Raw genomic sequence first — 23,867 nt, 5'->3', positions numbered from 1 at the left:
CGGGCCCAATTAAAGCATTTGTTAAAATGAAATTAAAATATTTTGTTGACTTAAATAAATTCACACATAAGAAATATTTGGTATATCTCATTTTAAAAGCGGTTTCAATATACGAGTGACACCTAACGGGGAAAAAATATATTTTTATCACGTGTACACATAATTTAAGATTTATTCCACAGATTAAAATAACACAAATAAATTGGTATGAGACCAAAATGATATTAAGGTCTCCCGAATAAAAAAACCAATCTCTATAATCGGTTCTACAATTGGCAAATATAAGGCATGTGTAACTTATAAAAAAATATAAACAAATAAGATCTGGTTAGAAACTATTTATAAGAGGCTTTATGTTACATTTTCTTTTCAATGTGCGGTATAGGTCATTTCTACAACAGAAATGTATTTTAATAAGCCTCTATTATTTTGAAAAAGCCAATGTTAATTTACAAGTCCATATACCGGGCAAAGACCGAAACCGAAAGATTAAAGGTCAACGCGTCAGTCATTAGAATTATCTGCAGAGGTAGGGTAACAAGCCAGCCTATACTGGAGTTGTCGCGATGACCTACTTTTTACTGAGTCTCTATTGTTTCCAACGCGAGTAGGCACCCATCACACGATAAAGCGAACTTCGGCAAACAATTGAATAGTAGTATTGATGTTTATAATAATGCAAACATGATGAATTCAGTAGCTCCGTTCTCCAAAATAAAATTAAGATATTATATATCAGTCAAGTACAGTTCGAATGCAGCTCTTAATAACAGTTTTGGAAACAGCATTTAACATTTATACAGTAAAATAATTTGGTACACGAATTTAAAAATTTGAGAATGGCGCATTAAACCATAGTTGATGTTCTCAAACCTGAAACCGCTCATTAAAACAGATATTCTACTCTTACCATTTTCAGGTAGGATTTGGAAGTCTAGCCAAATTATCTAGTCAGCACAGGAACAATTGAGCAATTCTTAAAAATCTAATTAGGAATAAATAAGTTTAGTAGATAACATAAGAATGAACAGAAGGAGTAAACTATTGTAAACGATCAGAAAACATTATCTCTTAGATTTATACATACATTGCTACGCTAAAATGTATACCGAACTAATCTAAGGAAAATTCACATTGAGGTGTATAAAAGATCTCGCTGAAAAAACTGGATTAGTATAAGTATAGAGTTATAAACATTTCTAAAAACCCCCAATATTTTATATAGGTACTCTAAAAATGGTTGGATTGGTCTCGAGATTCTGAGATACGACTACATACGCTACAACAATAGGTACAATAAGTTTCAACAATATCTTACAAAATATACACACAATTCGTACATTTGTTAGGTATTTGGCCAAACGTTTCCACATACAATGAAAACATCCGTCCCTCGGACTAAAATATTTACTTATACACAATTTGGTATTTAACATCATTATTCTTTTCAGATTTTCGTTTAGATTCCATTTAGACAGCACATTTTTTCATCCATGCTTCAAATAGATAAATAATAATTTCATTATAGATAATAAAATATTCAATATCAGATCTTTACAACATAATATTGTGGAGTATTTTATAATTTCCAATGAGTCGATATCAGACTTGATATTTACATGTGCGTCGAAATTGAACATCATAAAACATGTTGACAACACTTGAAACAGCTACATCTATAAATAAATATTTATCCGTCTCTCTGCTTACAGGTTGTGACAATACAGTGTCCGGCGAACAAAGCCACAGACGACAATTTGACAAAGGTATAAATTGTCATACTAGTGGTCAATCGTCGCATGATTGTAAATCTGTGGCCTTGTGCTCGAGTTAGGATATAATAATAGTTAGAGAGCGCAAATAATTGAGATTCAATGGGATAATAGGGCAGTCTTCATTGCGATTTTAGTTCGGGGAACAGATGGCGGAGTATGGCTAGGTAGTGAACTGTAGCTGCGAGTGCTACAAATACGTGCCATATCGCGTGGGCGAAGGGTATGCGGCCGTCTGACTTGAAGAAGAACACGCCGATAAGGTACAGCACCCCGCCGGTGATCAAGTCGCTCATCGCTGGGAACTGGTGCTGTAATTCACCAAATATATTGGTTACAATACAATACAATTGTATGACGTTTACACTGTCCTTAGACTTTAGGTACCGCTAGTACTAGTCTAAATAAATGCAATGCAGTATTATATTATAACATTACATTGTACAATATGTAACATGCGTTTAGAATGTAGGCTAAGATCTAATAATTATTTTGTAATGACCCACTATACCATATAATTACCAGAACCGAATAAGGGCCCCACAATATAATGTTCGATGAATAAAATAAATTTTAATGTCGAAATATATTAAAATATGTATAATATAACATGCGATAAAATTATATATGTGATGCGATAAAAATTTATAATATCGAAAATTACAAGCTAATCCTCTATGGTACAATATTTTTTGTAAAACAATATAATAGCCTAGCTATTGAAATTATTATAGTTAGGACAACTTATATACTATTGGTATATCCATATAATTCTTATACAGCATAAAAGGGTAAGCAAGCTGACGGCTAAGCAGGCTCAATTAATTAATCAGTAAATATGTTACAATTTGTCTTTTCTACAACCTAATAGAAAAGCAGCTACGAGTTAAGTAGACCCTTTGCTTTTAAAACAAATAAAGACTTATTTGGCTTTGCAGGGCAGGCGAAGAGATTAGACTCTTTTTTTTTGTCATATACGTAGGATATTCGGGTAGATATGTACCATAAATTTACGCTTCGGAACGTATCTCATAACATGTACAATTTCATTGAGTAGGTACTTTGTCAGTTCTCGACTCAAACAATCCGAGCTGACGTCAGCTGATCGTAAGGGTCTGTAAAGGACCTCCTTAAAGATTTTTACCTAGATGAATAAAGACATAATGGTTTGGTTTGATTGAGGTGTAACAGATGAAGACTAAAACGTATAGAACGTATACAACTGTCTTTATTGTCGTTTAGTCAGAAGCTTAAGTGGTGTATCTAAGCGAATATACCTAAGGGAAATTACGGATGGATACGTGCTCCGACTATAAATGTATTCATTTCACTAATGACTGTCCAGAAGTAATTAAACCCATTATTGTCTACATCACTGTCTCCTTGAATGATAAGTGAAATGAAACGCAGCGAAACTGGTAGTAAGGGAATTTTCAAAACACAACTCGTGCAGACTTAATTAAAATAAGGATGACCGATGATTTTTCAGATTTCTACTAATACTCTCTATGTGATTTCATAGGCCGAAGTAGAGTTCTTATTTATATGCATTTGTAAAGGATGCAAGTGTACTTAAATTTGAATCTTACTAATGTTTTAGATTCTGATATATTCGTGACAATACCACCAACTTAGAAATATTACTTTTATTACTATTCTATTTAGAGACCTACCTTATATATATATATATATATATATATATATATATATATACCAGTATTACTACTCACATCTATCTATTTTGACCCAATTACAATTGCGTGTTTTGAAACCATTGGCCATTTAATAACAGGACAAGATAAATAAAGGAATCGTGATTGATTTAGTTTGTAAATAGATTAGATAGAATTCACTCTAGAAAATTGAGAAATCTAAATTTAGCGGTAATTTTCGGAGTTGTTAACTTAAAAGGTATATTAACTTATTGAGTTATCTGCTCGCATTATTAACGCAGTCCCATAAAATAGATAATTAAAGATAAATTTCATACATAAAAAGTTTCATGTTCATTATGCAAATCAAAATTAGGATTGGACGTAAAAGAACTAAAACGAGAGCAAATAATAGTATAACTATTCAATCGAGATCGAGAATTAGAATTTACAATTACTTACCTACTACATTTTTAAGTAATATAAAACTATAGAATTGATTTACATGGAATTAAAGTACATATGAACTAGAATTACAATCCGCTTCATTACGGAAATAATGAATCAAAGAGTAGTCGATTTGAGCCAACAATGTGAATACAATGTAATATGAATATTCAAGACGTAATTAATTATTGTCGTCTGTTACTATGTATAATTAGATATTAAATGTGTGTGTTAGATGTTACACAACATTTCGCTGTATATAAAAATAGGTACTTGTCAGTCAATGCTGAAATGTGATCTAGATGATGAGGCAGACCTTTTGAAATCATTAATCATTCCAGGAAGTGTTACTATGGAGTTAATATATTCAATCATTAAGTGGGTCAGCCATCTAAAGACCTATATTAAAATTAGACATGTACAGCTAATTTGAACGATTTCCAACGCGAGCTTATAGCAAAAGATTTTATAATAGTACCTACCGTTATTCATATAATAATGATAATAACCCAGGACAATTTACACAGCGTCATTTAATTCCAAGCTCTGCTTAGCTTGGGACTAAATGACGCTGTGCGAATTGAGCTTATGAGTACTAAACAACTTATATAAAAACTTAAATATTTTTTTACAAATTACAAATACATGCATAATATTCATAGGATTGTCTAAAAGAGATAAACAATAAGACCGCCTTTTGTACCTAGATACAATGTATATTTAATTTTTTTAAAGATGCAGTAAAGAGTAATAATTAAATAAAATATACATAGATAACATTCAGAACAATACAAAAATCATACTCATGTATAAAATTATTTGCACCATGCGCAAAATCGAACCCGCGACCATTAGAAGTAAAACGGTGTGCTAACCCGCTAGAACACTGAAGTCGCCAATAATACCTGCTTTCGTTTCATGCGGAAAACGCAACTGAAAATATTAGCAATGGGCATTTAGTTATTTGCTCTTACATTATTTCATACCACGGTAACTACGGTAATATACCTTTGTAAAAGAAAGCAATCGTTACGCGTACATAAAGTTCTTTTTCATGGCCATCAGAAGGTCAGTACTCAGGCTTACATACATACTTTTTAAATCTATAATATTTATAAATGTTATCATCGCAGCCCGGAAGACGTCCACTGCTGGACATAGGCCTCCCCCAAAGATCTTCACCACGATCGGTCCTGCACTGCTCATATCCAAAGCCTTCCAGCGATCTTGACCAGATCGTCGGTCCACCTTGCTGGAGGCCTTCCCACACTGCGTCTTCCGGTCCGTGATCGTTACTCGAGGACTTTACTGTCCATTGTCTACAGGATAGATGGCCATTGGGCCATCTATCCTACGAGCTATGTGCCCTGCCCATTGCCACTTTAGAGTCGCAATTCTTCGGGCTATGTCGGTCACTCTGGTTCTTCTGCGGATCTCCTCATTTCTGATTCGATCACGCAGAGTAACTCCGAGCATAGCCCTCTGAGTGACTCTGTGCTTGATCATGAGGCCCATAGTTAGCGACCACCTCTCTGTGCCGTAAGTCATCACTGGCAACACACATTGGTCGTAAACCTTCGTCTTGAGACACTGCGGAAATTTGGACGAAAAGATATATCGGAGCTTCCCGAACGCGAGTTGGATTTGACGATTGACCTCTTTCTCGAAATTGGACCTACCTAGCTAATGATCGACAATTTCTAGAAAGATATAAATGTTAAAGTATTTAAAAATACTTATTTACCCACGACAAAAGTGTTGAAAGGATTGGAGTGTATTGGTATATGGTTAGATCTAATCTAGGATCACTTAAGGTCTTTTATACGAAAATGTCATTATTCCTTCTCATTGACTCACCCCATATTGTTTCCTTTTGCTACCATCCAATATGTTGTATGTATTAATATAAAATAATACTCCTATACAATTCATACAATACCATCTACACCCGCTGAGCTTGGGTCTAGATGAGTTTGTGTTATGGGTAACTACTAGACAACTATCAGTTGTTGTTACAAAAGAAATCTATGTGTTTATACCAATAAATACAGTTTTTTTTGTAAATATATACATGATATATACGTAGAATAAGGAAGAGACTGATGATGATACATAATATATACTATCCGAGTTTAGGTTTCCATCACTATTTAATATTTACCACAACTAGCCCAAGGTAAGCAGCATTAATTATTTGGCGTTCTAAAAGCAATATAAACAAAAATAGAAAACTCAATATACAGGGCTGACATTCAATTTTCGCCCCTAACCCATTAGTCTTACGGCTGAACGGACGTGATATGAATATGCCGGCTAATATTAATCCATTCTTGGGTATACACAAACTAAAGCTAAATACTATTGTATCTACCTTAAATCTGAAATGAAGTTTAAATATTCTTCTTTGCTTCATATTTATTTGCGCTGACTATATTACAAATTCTCACCACCAAAAATGTCAGATCGATTATGGTAGGTTTAGGTACAATAATACTAATTATGACTCATTCTAACAGTAACTCACGCATACACCCTAGCTAATACTAGGGACCTAGTAGTTCATAAAAATAAGATAAACGTGTACTCGTATTTAAAAAATAAAAATTAAGTACCTTGCATCACTTGTAAATGACTTTAATCTAATGGACTATTTAAAGAAAACAATTTCGATGATCGACTGTATCATGAAGTTTCAATTGTAAACTAGTGACACGTTAGTTTCATATTGTGTGGTAATTTTAATTAAATAAACATTGCAATCTATTTATTCGCTACTTTTGTCTACAACAATCGTAGATTGTTTTGTAGATGATAATGAATTGGTGATTCTGCGTGCGCCAGAAATAAGCAATTATTTTAATTTGGAGTAGAACCTGACGGTATAATAGCAATGGACATATTAACATCCATCATTAACTTTCCCATGGATTGTAGACCTGAAAATTAAATTTGACTCTGAAGACCGACTTTCAAACATTCCCAAAATTGTGTATTCTGCTAGAGCCTGATATTTGTTTGCTTATTTGAAAAATAATAATTAAGAATAAGGTAGATAATTAACCTAATTATACACGGGTTATTTATATTCGACTATATCAGTAGAATACATGCCCAGTTGTCATGAGTCATGACTTACAGTAACTTAGACAAACGACGCTAACCTCTCTCCCTATCACGTTTGATACCAATTACACTCTGTGATAAAGGGTGAGGTCTAGAATATGGCATTTATCAGTCGAAAGTAGACGACGATCAATGTAGAGAAAACTTTGTTTCAAACCTATTTAGGGCGATAAGAGTATAGCAATAGTTATTACATATAAACCCAGTTACATATATTCAGTTTACTGTAAGAGAAATGACCTAATATTTCAGCAATAATATAACTAGAGCTGCATGATGTATTTCATAATAATAATTGCAGTGACGTCAATGCAGTCTCCGGAGAGAAATAACCATGGCATTGTAATCTTTTATGTACGTTACAAAACGGTAATTAGACAGATAAATTTATTTTAGTTTCATACATAACAGTCAGTTAGTGTATAATGTGTAAAAATAAATTATCCAGCGGCGCCGCCCGCGAGGTATACAACCTGTCTTGCTCGCAGAAAATGTTATCTCTAGGCGAAATATTCTTAAAATAGCATACATATTTTTTTATTCTGTCTACTACAAACAATATAGAACTCATAAAATTCGTTACGAATGGTATTTACCTACAAGATAAATCTTTCATAAGGATTAACATGCAGGGAAAATAGATTTACTGTAAGAACGAATTGCCTTAATACAAATTATAAGACAAACACGGATGTGTAACACGATAGGATATGGGACCTTGTTGTTTAATAAAATAAACATCAAAGTTAGTATGAAAATAACTATTTAAAATGTATACACTGAAATAATAAATTTGCACTTTTGCCCATTGGAATTCTATTAAAAAGACTACGTAGTAATGCTTCGTACAAACCCATTAGATAATCAATTAATTAATTACCAAATATCGGTGCAAAATAGTAACGTTAGTAGGTAATACAGGCCAAAGGGTGTGCAAATATACAGTTTCAATAAAAACGAATACGTGATAAAAGTCAAATAGTAGGAGAGGAAAACATTTCCACATTACGGGCGAACGTTAATATCACTTATCCTGAAAGTTTTATTCGGTTTCTTTCCAACACACAAGGCACATTGAATTTATGTGACGCACCACTGAACCTTCTTCTATCACAAGTATTCATGCACTAGAAAAAGAAAGAGAAAACTATATATAAATTTTATCTACCAAGCACCTATAGTTAACATGTTAATAGAAGACTACTTACTCCTGAAAAGAGGTGAAAACCATGCCCAAAGGATTAATGTTGATACCATGGAGTTTATTTTTAATTATATGAATGATGAACACCAAATGACAAAGTCAAGAGTCTTCGACAACCTCGTACATAGATGATTTATGAAAGTGTATGGTAGGCAGTATGAGCTAGGACGAAGGAGAAGAGACCATTTAAAACCGAGTCTATCTGCGACAACCCTAAGACCCTGGTGCAACGATTACATATGAATTGCAAGCAGTACTACTATGGTGAACAGGCGCTACCCTTCCGTAGCAGAATTACTTAATTCTACATACACAACTACAACAAGCGCATGCAATACTAAGGCAGAACATTAAACGCGTGCACAAAGAGACGTACATTTGACGTGAGTATGATCGCAGCGGGCCCTAGCCCCATGACCAAGTAGAGCAACAGCTCCAGCATCTTGAATCTCTCGTGGAAGATCTGCTGATAGGTGATCCCGAGTACAGCGAGCAGCCAAATCGCCCAACGTAGCTCCCTTAGCATCCAGCAGGAAAGAGTCCCCACCGTCAGCCAGGGGAAATATGAGCTCGCGATGAATATGTAAATCATGGCACGGTCGCAGCGGTGGAGGAAGTGTTTCATTTTACTGTAAAATTAGTACGTTTTTAGCACGATATGCGTGTGTGTTGCTGGGTAAACAATATTAGTAAGCACAAACAAACTGGAAAATAACGACATAATAAATAACACTGTATTTTCATTTGTTTCAATCTAGATTATTCTTAACATTGTAGTTGAATCCTAGAGCAGCGAAATACATATCTGTTGTATTATAACGAAGTACAATTAAAAAAAACATTGTTACAGATATAATAAGGAATGAATGATGTGGAGAAAAAAACATTGATTTATTATGGAGCTGTTGAAACCATTAGTAATGTTATGGAGCAGAAAACCAATGTCTTCTATAAAATGTAAAACTTTATTCCCGTCGTTTATTAATATGAAGAGTAGAGGTTCGCGTCGTATTTAAATTGAGAAACATTGTAGCTAATTCTTGCCGCGATCAATCAATGCTTTGTGAGATGGGATACTTTGTTCCAAGGGTAGGTCACAGCTTAAGCTAGTATAAAATAACTGTTACCTACTGAATCGATCTACTGACTGTTCTTAAATAAATAATATATTTGAAGTAAAATAATATGAACTGCCCTCAATGTGTTCAAGTTAATAAAAATGGACTGAAATCGTACGTTTTACATAATACCCCAGCTTGACGTACCGAAACCGATTTAGCTACCCTAGGGGTTTATTTTGCTCACTTGTCCGTCCCTTTGGGCCGTGCTGATTGGCTACTAGCGCTTACTTGCTCAATCGAGGCGGAAATAAAGCTGATAATTTGATGCGATAACGCTCTACGTACAACTGAAGACGTTTCATAATAGTGTGAATAGGGTCGTAGCATAGATTTGTTATGACAGATTTTTGTATACAGTTTTGTTTATCTCAGTTGTTTTTTTACGTAACTAAAATGGTAAACAATCTAGTTCCCACCTATATACATACATCAATAGCACCAGGATATCACGCTATCATGTGACGCCCGTGGCACCACTCATGCGTTGCCATTCTGGAAGACTAAGACGTTATGTCTTCGTACAGAGTAATTTCACTGCCCTGAACTGCCCATCTTTCAACCGAAACACATCTTACTGAGCTAACTGCTTGGCGGATGAAATAAGTAAGATATGGATACCTACTCAGTAGAGATTTCCGAAGCTATAACGGATCACAGTACAAACCAATTAATTTACAAAGAACACGCCATATACTCTAGTCGAGTACGATGTAATTTTACTATTCATTATAGTACAAGCACATTTTACTTGTAAGATTATAAAATACATATATAGAAACTGTTCAAACTGATCGAGCATTAAATATATGCCTGTTTAGGTACAGATGCAAATGAAATGACCAATCTCCTTCAAAGAGTCACCAGTTGAAATAGCGCAAAAATGTAAATTGTACTTCTTTTATAATGAAACCAGCTGACCATGTGTTCATTTTCAACAGGAAGGAATTTTGGCCGAAATATAAATGTTGTTTCCGTATTTACGGGACGGTTATCTCACACTGTATATCACATAACGCCCATCCCGGCGTTAATGTATATATACTTTTTCTAACGTTATGAGTTTGTTTGTAAGCTTATTGTAGCTCTGATGTAGCTATAAACAACAATATGGAGCGTGTTCTGTAAACCAGATGGTCGTGTTAAGAAACCATTACCTCATTACCATTATTTTAAGGTGTAGTTAGATTAAGTGTTGATTGTGTTTCGTCTATGCCAATATTGAATATAAATCAAAGTTTCAAAACGAATAGTAGGTACTTAATCAAATTGTATCTGCACAATATACTAAAAGGGTCAAGAGTCATACGAGAAATTATCGAAGCATCGCTCGCTAGTAACAAGCTTTGTTATACAATTTCTAGTGTAACCTTGCATGAAGCCTTAAGACGGATTACGGTTATTTTTGTCCGATACCTCTTCCACTCGTGTGTTTATGACTGCATTTTTAGCACGTGTGTAAATAAACACTACCATAGTTCAACTTGGTACTATTTACGTAATTGATCTTGATTTTACTAAAGGCCCATTTCGATTATCAACATGTAGTGTTCTAACTGCTCAAATTAAGTTGTTTATGTGCTGTTGCTGTGCTGTTTAGTGTAATTTTCTGGCTGAAATTGAAACGTCTAAACACATCTTTATTTGTATAATTGACGTTACTAAATCCATGGTGATCCAGCGTAACGTTAGACGTTTCAATTTCAGCCGGAAAATTACACTAAACAGCACAGCAACAGCACATACGTCTTAAGCGTTGACATTTGAGAGGACTAAGATGTGATTCCTAAGTCTAACATTTTCCTACCACTACCCTCCAAGCCGTAATTAGCCAAAATAAGCCACAATTAGCAGAATTAGGCAAAACTAAGTTGTGCTATCAATCAGTAGGTACTAAAGTTGAGTACCATATAGACAATGGTATTATTATCACGATAGATACCTACTAACATAATGACAATTTAAATGGAATTGTAGACCATTAAATAAGTTTGACATTAAGGAAAATAATATTCCAGTTTCGATCCATTAAAAGTACATACAACAAATAATAAGATAGGAATACAACCTCGGACATCTATTATGAATACATGATTTATATCACGATAATTATATCTCGATTACATTCATAACAACACAAAGATTACACAATAATTTATCTCTATTATTTACTTTATATAGTAACACTAAATGTAACGCAACTTCGACACGTTTTTATGATACGACATATAACTCATGTTGTACGGGTATCTATTCCCCGTACTTGTTTGTAAGGTTGCGGGTGCAGGTGGAAACAAGAAAGACAAGTGTAAGTATCCTCTCGAGCAGAGTTCGGTGGTCTGTACTAGCGATGGAAGCGGAATGAATTGTGCCGTTTTTTTTTTTTTTTTCAGACTACTCTAATGCTGTTGGCCGTAGCTGGCCTTTACAGCTTCACCGGACGTTATGGGGCGAGTGCAGATGGCACTCCAAACCCGCGGAAGGACTTATGGAGCGGCTGAAGGCCAACTCCTGCCCGACGGATACGACTTTAGTCTGAGGGCACCACTAGGGGTTCGAACCTCGGCTCAGGCCGTCGTAATTTCGATCCCCGTTTGAATTGGACGGGGGATCGATAGGAGGGGCGCCCGGGGGCGCCGGTGTGGAGCGCCCGGGCGCGCGCAGGCGCCCGGTTGAATGCGCGATATTGTGTGTTTGAGGTCGTCGTCTTCGCCGGCGAGGACGGTGTCGTGTGTGTGTGTAAAAGTGTGGTCGGGGTGGAACGGGTGGGCCCGTGGGGAGGTTACCTGCCGTTATGGGGTCGTCGGGGTCAATGAGAACGTGCCTCGGGCGACGTTGTCGCGTATGTCGGATATTACTCCTCGGTGCGTAGTCGACCGCACTGACTATAAGCGGATTAGGGTGGGATTGGGCAGAGTCGAAGTAGCGTCGAGACGCTTCCTTCATAAACTGCTTGATGGAGGGCAGATTAAGATCGCGGTGGAGATCTACGCTGCGAACGAACCACGGCGCACCGGTGGCTCGACGCAGAAACCTATTCTGAATGACCTGCAGTCTGTTGATTAAGCAGTAGGGTATGTGGGCGAATACGGGACTAGCGTAGGTCATGATGGGACGGATGCATGCCTTGTATAATGTCAGCTTGTTGCGAAGCGACATTTTACTGTGCTTGTTAATAAAAGGATAGAGTCGCCCTAGTATAAAGGCGGCTCGGTCGCGGACACGCTTGATGTGAGGACGAAACGTTAGTTTCCTATCTAGGGTGACGCCGAGATATTTCGTTTTCGAAACCCACGGGATGTTTTGGCCGAATAGTTCGATCGGGTGATTCATAGAGTCGAATTCCCTGCTAAAGTACACTGCTGCACTTTTTTCGGGATTGACTTCTATGCGCCACCGACGGAACCATTCGCCCAGTATCGTTACGGCTTTCTGAAGCCGTCTGGCTATTGTCGCACGGGACTTGGCGGATGTAAAGAGAGCCGTGTCATCGGCAAACAGCGATATTTCGACTTTTAAGTCGGAGAATTTGGGGATGTCGTTGGTGTACAACGAGTAGAGCATCGGAGAGAGGACGGCGCCCTGAGGGACGCCGGCTCGTATGGGGTGCGGGTCGGATAACGCTCCGTTTATACGGTAGCGATAAGAGCGATTCGACAGGAAATCTCGTACAATGAGTACTAGCCTGTCGGGAACACCTAACTGATGAAGCTTGTAAATCAAGCCGTTGTGCCAGACTTTATCGAAAGCCTTAGCCACATCGAAAAATAGGACGCCTGTACCGCCTTTGGGGGACTTGGTGGCGAAGTACAGAGTGTTTTTGTGAATGTGCTCCGTGATGCGGTGCACTTGATGGACGCATGAGTGTTTGGCTCGGAAGTCAAACTGCTCATTGATGAGCAGGCCTTTGGAGTATATAAACTCCTTTAGGCGGGCGAGGAGGATTCGCTCGTACAGCTTGCCTATAGCCTTGAGGAGGCTGATAGGACGATAACTGGACGGGTCAGATTTATTTTTACCGGGCTTGGGGATGCCAATGACCACGGCTTCTTTCCAGCTGTCTGGAAATATAGCGTTGGACAGCGCCGCGTTAAAAATAGCGACGAGTAATAACAAAAGTTGGGATGGCAGACTTTTGACTAATCTATTCGATATGCCGTCTGAGCCGGGTGATTTTTTGATAGGTAGTTGTTTAACTAGCGTTTTGACCTCATCAAGCGTGACTGGTGAGAGGGATTCGGTGGGCGGGGTGGACGCGATGCGTTCGACTTCGGTGTCTATCTTCTCGAGATGACCTGCCTCGACTGGGAGCGTGCTGGGGGAGCATTGGGCTTCTAAGTTGGACGCTAGACACTCAGCCTTGTCTTCGTCGAAGAAGGCTATAGTGTTGTCGGGTCGGACTAGCGGGGGCATGTCGTTTGTCTGTTGGTCGGTTTTGAGAGATTTCGCTATGCGCCAGTACGCGGTGTGGCATGGCGTTATCTCTTCTAGGAGATTGCCCCACCGGCCGTCCCGGATCTGCGCGATGCGCTCCTTAACGCTACGCTATAAGGCTCGCAGGCGCACCCGGTTCGGTTCGGAGGGGTAGCGATCGTACGCTCTAGTGGCTGCGTTCTTATCGCTTATTAACCTCCTTACGTCATCGGGGAGCTGCCAGCGACGGTCGTCCGTCGCCGGTACCTCCCTGGAGCAGTCCTTGACTGCCGACTGCAGGTGGTTAGTAAGCGAGTCGATCGCAATGAGAGTGTCCTCGGTGGACTCTATGACGTCGGGAATACGGTTTAGTATCGGTGTGTCGGTCGATTCGAGAGATTTCTCGAGTCGTTGCCAGTCTGTTATTGTTTTGGTTGGTAGTGGCGTGTCGGGCGGAGGGCCCAGAAGGAGGGTTACCGGTCGATGGTCCGAGTTAAGCTCGGCATGGACTTCTGGGGAGCTCACCCGTAGGGTTACGTTCCTCAGCAGTGCCATGTCCAGTATGTCGGGTCGGTGGTTCACGTTATGGGGATAATGAGTAGGGCGGAGCGGGGCGATTATCTCGAATTCGAGCGAGTCGGCTAGTCTGTCTAGTTTGTGGCCGTTTGTCGTGGACACGTGGCAGTTCCAGCGGGTGTGTTTACAATTCAAATCGCCAGCCAGAATGGTGGCGCTGTTGATATCTAGGAGGGCGCGTAGGTCGCTTTCCAGCAGTAGTGAATTGTGCCGCGTTCGGCACCTATATTTATACTCCGCCCGCTCGCACCGTGTCACGTACTAGGTAACGATTGTGTTATGCACATAGGTGCGAGCGGGACGGAGAGCGCGAAAAGACCACCTCTACTCGCTCCTTTATTTATTAATTTAAACATTACATACAATACTATAATAATATTAATTTACTAATAATATTTAATTCTACCTATTGGGGAATTGAAACTACTACAATTATAAATTTTATTAAGCTAACAATAATCAAATATTTACAATAGTCGCGAACACATGTCTACAAGTGCTATTTCTACTACATTCATATCAGATTTGTGGTGTACTAAGTATAATTATGTACTATAAGTACCTACTATTACTTATAGTAGTAAAGTATAGCAAATAGACAAATTGGCAAGATTAAAATTCACGTATCCTTCGTTAAATGAAGTAAAAATGTATAGAAACTATACGTTTACAATACGGTTTAAACATAATTGGGGTGTAAAAATAAAATACAAATTTCGATAACTCCCAAGTTCAAGGTTAATTAATCCTCAAGTACTATCAGAAATTGACCAATTAATCGAATGTCATAAATTTTTAAAGCAATGTAGGTTGATAGTTTATGTTATCAAGTCAAATTATAAATTCTTACGTAGGTAAGTATAGTAGGCGGTAGCTTTCTACAAGTCTAGAAATGGAAGTAAAACTGTACAAATTATTTATTTATGTCCGTTGCAACGAGCAAAACCAATAGATTATATTCAATAATGAATCGAAACGATACTGAACTTTTCTGTTTCATATTTTATTCTATCAAATGTAGTATCGTTAAATGTTTAAAAGGGGATGTTTATGAGGTACTGCATAGCTACGTTTTTCTTTTATACGACTGGGAGGACAAACAATCAAACGGCCCACCTGATGGCATAGCACATATAATACAATATAATGTCTCAGGACAATTTACACAGCACCATCCAGTCACAAGTTAAGCAGATCTTGTGTTATATGTATTAGACAATTGATAAATATATATAGATACATTTTTGTTTGTAAATACATATATAATATATGTAGTAAATCCCAGACCGACACAAATAACCATATATACTCATGAATGCAAATATATGTACCGTGCGAGAAATGGAACTCGCGACCATCGGAAGCAAGGCGGTAATAGCCTATATATCACAAACATATATAAACACTACAGACATCACATCATTATACCCGTGATATACCTTCCTGAACCCTGAAATTTCGTTGCCGTATTATATCTTTCGACCGTAACACAGCAAGCAATGCAAGTTTATTAGGCGGCTGAAATAGATCAGACAGATCACTTTCTACAAAGTATATTTTTATCATAAAACTTAAATGGTGAAAGTAATTTATTTATGTGTCCTTTTTTAACTCGTATAACAGTTCTCATGGCTTAACTATTAATAATGAAATTCGGCGTATACGTAGCATTTTGAACATGACCGTGAGCTACTTTTTATCCCGGTCGATCTTAGACCAGGCACTAAGTCGAGGATAGAAGCCAATATAAACATTAATCAGTAACCATAACACTGTAAAAATTCTATCTATCTGATTATCAAGAACTAACGCAATTATTAATATACAGAGTTCATCATTGCCTTGCCATTACCCCATTGTTTGGGGTCGGCGCAGTATATCATTCTCTTCCACTGAGCTCGATCGACCGTCATATCTGAGCATACTCTCCTTTTATTCATATCATCTTTCACCGATTCCATCCATCTCTTTTCCTGTCCGTTTCCTGTCCCGTTCTTTAAGACATTATCATCACTCCTCCGCATAACATGCATATACCAGCTCAATCTGTTACCTCGCAAATTGTCTATAACGGGCGCAACTTTCAAACTTCGTCGTATACACCCATTCCTTATTCGGTCATTCCTGGTTACCCCACACATCCAAGAGAGATGTAGGCAGAAATATTTGCGAATATACAAAACCTCTTCAAATTAATTCGTTTATCCACATTTGCATAAGGTACAAATGCGTGAACTTGACACTTATTTGTCTATTGTTATATAAGAGTTGTATATTCATTAAATGACTAGGTGCTGGCCGTCTGAAGGTCGAAACATACATACAAGTAGTATAGTATAATATTAACCTACAGATAGCCGTAATTGTAGCAGTATTTTAACTGCCTTACATACATAGCTACAGAGGCCAACGACGGCAAACGATTTACGTTTCATTGGCTAAAACCAGTGAGTGTAGAAGGCACACTAAATCCACGAGGATTTATGGATCAGCTGAACCAACGGTACGAAAAACCATTTCTCAATGAAAAATGTATATCTTAAACAATATACCACACGGTGTGATTGTGTGGAAATTATTGACATAACTTTCCATCGATAAGGATAAGGAATGTGTACATGTAATATGATGTAAATATTAAGTACTACATGTAGAAGTACATGTACAAGAGTAGTTTTTAAATTGCTATAAATATTACTTAATATTTCTAGAAATTTGACTTAATTTGGCTTAACGAGAAAGGGGTTGGGTACCTAAAAGTGTAAAGGAAGTCGCGACTTTTAGGGACTTTGAAGGACAAGTCTTCTATATGATAAGTAAACATTAACACCACTCACGTATCAGATTTGCAGCAGCAGACCGAGTGGAATGTGGTGGAGACAGCAAACAGTAGACATAGCGCCAAACCATAAACTACCGCAGCTATTGCTTGGGGCGCGTTCACCGAACGCGTCAAAAGCACACGAGCTCCGATAGACGCCGGTGCCACGCATAACGCGTGTGTACACACATTCGCTACATTCTCCACCTGTGTACATGTAAAAAAGTATTAAATATGTTAATTAAAAAAAAAAAGAGGTTGAAGATGTTTTGAATTTTGATTATAAAGAGTAATGTCAGCAGTCGTTAACACCAGAGGCATGCTTAAACACGCAAGTTCATGAGGCTTAAGTAAAGAATCTTCTTATTAATATTTTAAACGCGAAAGTTTGTGTGTATGGATGGACGGATGTTTGTTCTTTATCACGCAAAAACTATTGAACTGATTTTGGTTAAACTTTACAGTAATATACCTACATATAGCTATACATGAGAATAACAAATGAGCTATAATTTTAAAAGATATTATGTAACTTAGGCGAAATATAATGATAAATGACAAGTAAGTGTCTTGCAGACGAAGTTTCGCGGATCAGATAGTATTGTCTATATTGTATACATAGTTCTTATGAATCGCCTAGGTCCATGTCACATTAAACTTAACAAATACGCATTCTGTTTGGCATCTCCTACCATTTTATACAAATGTATAATGTAAAACATGTCTGATGCTAAGCATGTACCATTAGCCGTATACCTATGCGGGATTTATAAGATTGCCGAAACGGAGCAAACTTCTTCAATCATTTTGAAGAACTTTTCAAATATTTGAGATAACCGCAGCAGATCCAGTATTCGTTGTTTCCAAGTTGAAGGTGAGCTGCGTAACTGTATGATGATAATATTAATCGTCAGTATCGTGGGATTTATTGGTGGTAAGTGCTGGTCAACCACACCCTATGTCGATATTCAGGCCAGGCATCGGTGTGGAAAAAAAATCCATTACAATTTATGAAAATAGATGGAATATATCGACGCATCACAAAAATAACAGGTATATCTTTGCGGCTTGTGTGCCCATAATAGCTACAATTATTACGTTGAGCGTTACTTAACCGTTGACCAACATTAACAAGTAGGTAATACTCGTGTGAGCCGTTTCGTTCGTTTTCGTGCGTGTTAGTAAATTGGTAATTAAAGTTCTAACAATCAAGGTAGCAATAAATTTAAGACTAAAGTTAGTTATATATATGGAAAGGGTTATTATTTAGTTAAATAAGCTTGGCCTCGATAATCAAAATCAACCGTTGGCAGAAGGGCGGAGTAAGTGAATCGGTATAATTGATTGAAGGATAAATAGAGGAGTTTGGTAAAAAATAGCCGCAATATCTCTGATGCTTTATTATACTTTATGCAAAATACATTTTTCTATATGAAGGTCACCTAATTTCAGTAAATCCAATAATTAAGTCTAATAGAGTAAATACATTTAGTATTATTATACTCGGTAGTCCTGTTATTTATCCCATTGAAATTTGGATGAAAGTTACATTCCACTGTTACATACATACATAGGTATACTATAGGTACGATATTGTTATTTTTGCGTACAATACATTTTATAATATTTTAACTTTACATTTTTTGCATTTCACTTACTTTTTTCGTCGGTTGATTCCCTCCCTAGCTAGCAATATACCATACCATACATACTCATTCTCCCCTGAAAACAATCGTGATTTATTCTTGGTGAACTTGTCACCATGACCTCATGTTAGGTGCATAACGATTTCATTATCTTCCGTACAAACGGTCATATTCATGAATACATACCTATATATATAATATTTGTATCAAGCGAGATATAAAGAAATACTTGTATTGTGCGCGAAATCGAATCCACGATCACTGAAACGCTAGATTACCGAGGCCGTCAATGATATATTGATTGTATTTATCGTAGATACATTCTTTGAGTCTATTATTATCATAAACCTGTATATAATCATAAGGCAATTAGCTACAAGTAGGTATCTATAGGCACATGTAGTAACTATCAACATCCTGCGCATGCGACTCTATGCATGACTGATACCGTTTAACCACTTTCTAAACCAATGCTTTTATAACTTTATTTATCCATTTATTTATATTATTCACAAATAATAATATGTATCCAATTACATTGCCGTAAATGTTGTTAATAATTTTAATAGGTATATTACATTAATAGGTACATATTTTCAAGATTTTTAGGAATGTCAAAATGTAAGTACTGGTGGTCCTAAACATACGTAATTTTTACGACCTTTTCTATTTTCCTAAGAATCTTTACAATGCATTTCTTAGATAGGTGTTTTTAATTATAATTCGTGTTTAACAAAAAGGAAATTATCCTCATCTCATTATTGTCATATGTAGCTAGGTTCATATAAAATTTATTGGTATAGCTGTTACTTGTGACTTTAGACTATTTATTTGCCATATTCTTCTGAATATGCCAGAATAAGTCTGATACTGATATGAGCATTGCTCTTAAAATATGAAAGACGAAAAGAAAAAAGATTATTAATACTTTATCTGACCACAGTTCATTTATTATCAAAATGCCAACATTGTGGATATTAATTATTAACATTTCAGATTACTGACATTTCTCTCGGCAATAAATATACATACAGATATAGACATACCAGAGACTATACTATTTAATGTGGCAACCCCTTAGCAGAAAAAAACATAATATAATATTGGTATGAGTAGTGATCTAGAAGTACATGATAATACTTAAACCACATTGTGAAATTGAATAAGATATCACCAAGACAACAATATCAAAACCATTAACAGTTTAACTGCTGAAAACATTTGTGGCGCGAAAATAATGTTCACACTTATCGGGCGGCGCGGTTTTACCATCGCTCTATAAAGCTACATCTGTGTGTACCTTAATTAGTAGTAGTAGGCTAGTATTTAGACACTGCTTGTTGCTTATAAGGTAGTACAATTTTGACTCTATATAGAAAGTGTGAGCACCATTTTTTAAATGGACAATAATGGAATGGTGCTAACTGCAGTAATGCTATTTGCTGGTGGGATACCAGTGGAGGATGATAGGATGAGCATGAGGTCAAGTCAGCTAGCCCATCACAGCAAATTCACCAGGAATTTATCACGTTTCCTAGAGAAAACCGTGTGGACCTCTACCTGACATAGTACATTGCTAGCAATGGTGTTATTATTCCATATTACTAACAATTCTCCCCAGCATCATTTATATTATATTGCTCAACAACTATAGTGTTAGAACATAAACTCTGATTCCAATAAACACTTATGCCTACAAATAATGGAAAATAACTAAAATTCACTAATAAATCAAGTTAACTTGGATTGACCTTAAGAACCAGTGTAGAAGGTAGGCGCATCTTTATAAACAAAAAATTATATGTAGGTATGTAGCGAGAACACGGTCTAATTACTATATAAAATATAATGGAATGCGGGATATAGACATTTAGATTTGTATATTATAGGTGTGCGGGATGTACAAGTATATTATGTATAATATAGTTATAGGATACAATTTTAAGACTATACTATAAATGCGGTGATATTTATTATATAAATAATTTAAGATATTTAACAATATTATTCTTAATTTCAAACTTGCACACTAAGTTTACATCATTATAAATGCAAAATATGTCTATGCAGTCACTAATTAATCTATATATATTTTTAATTAATTTCACATTCAGTGTATTTAGATTTAGTATAAAAACAATGAAAATTATGAATTACATTTTACTTTTTAATATCTAACAACTACCCATAAAATAATGTTAATGATATTGTGAATTTATTTATTTGTGTTAAGTTTAGAATATAGATTGTAAATATAATAAATATTATTACTGACCGCAGTTGGTACATAAGCCCTGTTGGATGAGGCTCTCTCGTTCATCCACTTCACCGCATTCAGTTTTTTCCAAGGAAGATCACAGTGGAAATAAATTTTATTCTCATTGAACTTAGATTTAAATTTCATTATTATCACAGAAAATAAGCTTACAACGTCACCCATTTGTCGTGCGTTTGATGGCTAGTAATTGCTAGCAATGGTGTTATTATTCCATATTACTAACACTGTTGAGAGTTAAATATTAAATGGTCATGAGACCAAAAACAATATGCATATATTTATATTAATGATAACATTCATGTTATTAATTCAATTTACGTTTTCTATTCCGGAACATATTTTTTATATTTTACAATTTCACAACCACTCCTTTGAATGTCAATTGTCAGAGTGTCCAATAGTCAGTATCTCACGCAGCACAGATAAGTCAGAGACGGGCTCTGGATAATATTGACTGTTGTCACTCAAATGACAATTTCTCACTTGGCTGTCACTGCCAGCCATAGACGAAAGGTATCGAAAGTAAGATTGTGGTGCTATATTTACTATATGTGCTCTTTGGTGTGTAGTGAACAATCACCAATATCGGTAGTGACTCCACTAGGAAATTAGTATTCTGTGGTGGTAAGTTTTGCGGCCGCAGCCAGACAAAATTTATAGCATTTGTTTTGATGCGAGGTAATATATTATTAAATAATTACAAACTTACGTATGTTTTACATTACTTAATAAAAATAATATTGAATTTTATAATAGTTTATAACATTATTAATAAGTTACTTATTTATAAAAATTAACAACTTATATATTTACAGATTTCCTTATTTTACAGTTTACAATTATAATTATGGGAAGTATAAGCTTAGATGTAATAATCCCTGAAAATACTTGTCTTATTATATTTGAAAATTTGTTTCATATACAGTATAATATTCCAAGTGGTATAGTCTAGGGTACAGTTACATAGTAAGTAATAAAGCAGCAGCAAGTTATATATTCTAAAAGTTATTTTCAAATAACTGTAGAAGTCGCTTTATTTCTGCTATTCTAGCAGCTTGTGCTTGAACTGGTATCATTGCCTGTGAGACCTCTTCACCCTTAGCTAATATTGTATACATACTCTTTATATTGTTATCCATTGCATCACAAGTTTTTCCAACAGCTTCTTTATAAACTTCCATGTTTTCTGCTGTCAATGAAGAATTTGAATGTAAAATACTTGATAAGTTTTCAATTAAATTATCAACAGATTGAGCAATTTTTTGTGCTTCATACTCTAGATCATTCAATACAGTTATATCAATTTGACCAATCTGCGGTGCTAATATCTGTCTGTAGAGCTTACCCGATGGGGTACTAGATCGAGATGCACTGGAACTTCCAAATACTGGAGTTTCACCTCTTTTTGTAATGGGGCTAGATAACTTAATTTTAAATTCAAGATCATCAGCAACATAGTGTGTCATGTCCCCTTCATATCTAACATGGCCATCAATATCCAATGGAAACTTTTCTTGTTTCCGATTCTCTGATGGCAAGTTATAGGGCCTGGAGGGCCCAGGAGCTTTTGGCTGTTCTTCATATATTTGACCATGATCAGAATGGAAAGATATTTCACTATAAGATGCAGTCATACGGGCCGATATTTCATCATCCAAATCAACCTCAACTTGCTTATTAGAAACAGTCTGTGTAAGCTCCTTCTCCTCTGATATTGGTGATGCAGTTGAATCTTGAGATACACTTGAAATGTTCGCCATTTTCTGTGTGACATAAATATCACTAGATATTAATCTTTACTAACAGACAAGTATAATAACAATGTATGAACAACAACTTTTAATATCTCTCTGAACTACTATTTCAATTAGTAATTGGACATAAATCAGTACATGATTAATTCTAAATACAATAAAGTAGTTTTAATTAACTAAATTATATTTATAGTGATAAATTATTGCTGAAAACTATTCAAATAAAAGGTTTATACCTATCACTTTTACAGTACAGTTTCTTCTAATACATTAACTAGTTGCTGACTTAAATTCGTCTGTAACCAGACATTAAAGTCAAGCAGTGTATTATCAACGTTTTAGAATTTTTGGGCTTATATTGCTGGTAAGACTAGCTACATATAATATTTGTTTATTCTTTATAATGATAAATAATCAATACTTACATGAACAATTAGGTTGTACTATTTGGCACTTAGATTCTTGTCTACCAGCAAAACTGGATTACCTTCCTTATATTCTTAGTTCGAACATTTAGTAACATATTTTATAATTGTACTGTAACATTTAATAATTACATTTTATTAAATTCAATTATGATCATGAAATTATTTTTATATTATAGTCATAAAACAATGTGTTTCTAATGAATTTAAATTAATTTTGTTTTTAAATTGATAATAAATAGAAATGGAACCTAAATAAATGTAACAAACAATTAAATATTTAAATACAGTATTGGTTTCATTTATCCTCTGTGCTGTCACTGTCAATGAAAAATGTACGAATACGGTAGGTGCCGCCACCATATTATAATATCAGCAAAAAAAAAAAAACAAATTAAAATAAAACAATGAGGAAATGGTTTTTAGTGAAATTATATACCTGGATTTTAATATTTATTATTAGTGAATATTAAAATAGTATTCAATAAAAATAACTGAAAGCACCATTGTTGTTGCCTTTACTGTCTTATTAAGTATCTGTTTTATTATCTGAATGAACTCCCACTCCACTGAAATCACTCCTTTGTAATTTTCAGATTTAAAGTGATAGGTACATTTACACGAATATAGTTTTCAGT

General features: G+C 35.7%; 2 protein-coding genes across 3 annotated transcripts; both read right to left on the bottom strand.

Moving 5' to 3' along the window:
- Window positions 1-438: 438 nt before the first annotated feature.
- LOC131843905 (monocyte to macrophage differentiation factor) lies at window positions 439-21,222 on the bottom strand. Of its 2 annotated transcripts, none has more exons than XM_059192688.1 (4): window positions 21,048-21,222; window positions 17,143-17,333; window positions 8,575-8,827; window positions 439-2,083 (listed from the first exon to the last, which is right to left on the bottom strand). In XM_059192688.1, the coding sequence occupies exons 1-4, from the start codon at window positions 21,210-21,212 to the stop codon at window positions 1,895-1,897; spliced, it is 798 nt and encodes a 265-aa protein (XP_059048671.1). In that variant the 5' UTR covers window positions 21,213-21,222; the 3' UTR covers window positions 439-1,894. The 2 variants fall into 2 exon arrangements, with proteins under 2 accessions (XP_059048671.1, XP_059048672.1); XM_059192689.1 differs by lacking the exon at window positions 439-2,083 and adding an exon at window positions 7,545-8,121.
- A 603-nt stretch (window positions 21,223-21,825) lies between these two features.
- LOC131843961 (BLOC-1-related complex subunit 6-like) lies at window positions 21,826-23,512 on the bottom strand. Its single transcript, XM_059192746.1, has 2 exons — window positions 23,230-23,512; window positions 21,826-22,813 (listed from the first exon to the last, which is right to left on the bottom strand). The coding sequence occupies exon 2, from the start codon at window positions 22,808-22,810 to the stop codon at window positions 22,049-22,051; it is 762 nt and encodes a 253-aa protein (XP_059048729.1). The 5' UTR covers window positions 22,811-22,813; window positions 23,230-23,512; the 3' UTR covers window positions 21,826-22,048.
- Between the last annotated feature and the right edge of the window lie 355 nt (window positions 23,513-23,867).

This window comes from Achroia grisella, unplaced genomic scaffold (genome assembly GCF_030625045.1).
Source record: "Achroia grisella isolate CSIRO2021 unplaced genomic scaffold, CSIRO_AGI_Agris_v1 utg359, whole genome shotgun sequence".
Lineage (NCBI taxonomy): Eukaryota > Metazoa > Arthropoda > Insecta > Lepidoptera > Pyralidae > Achroia > Achroia grisella.
This window is presented reverse-complemented; position numbering and strand designations above follow the sequence as displayed.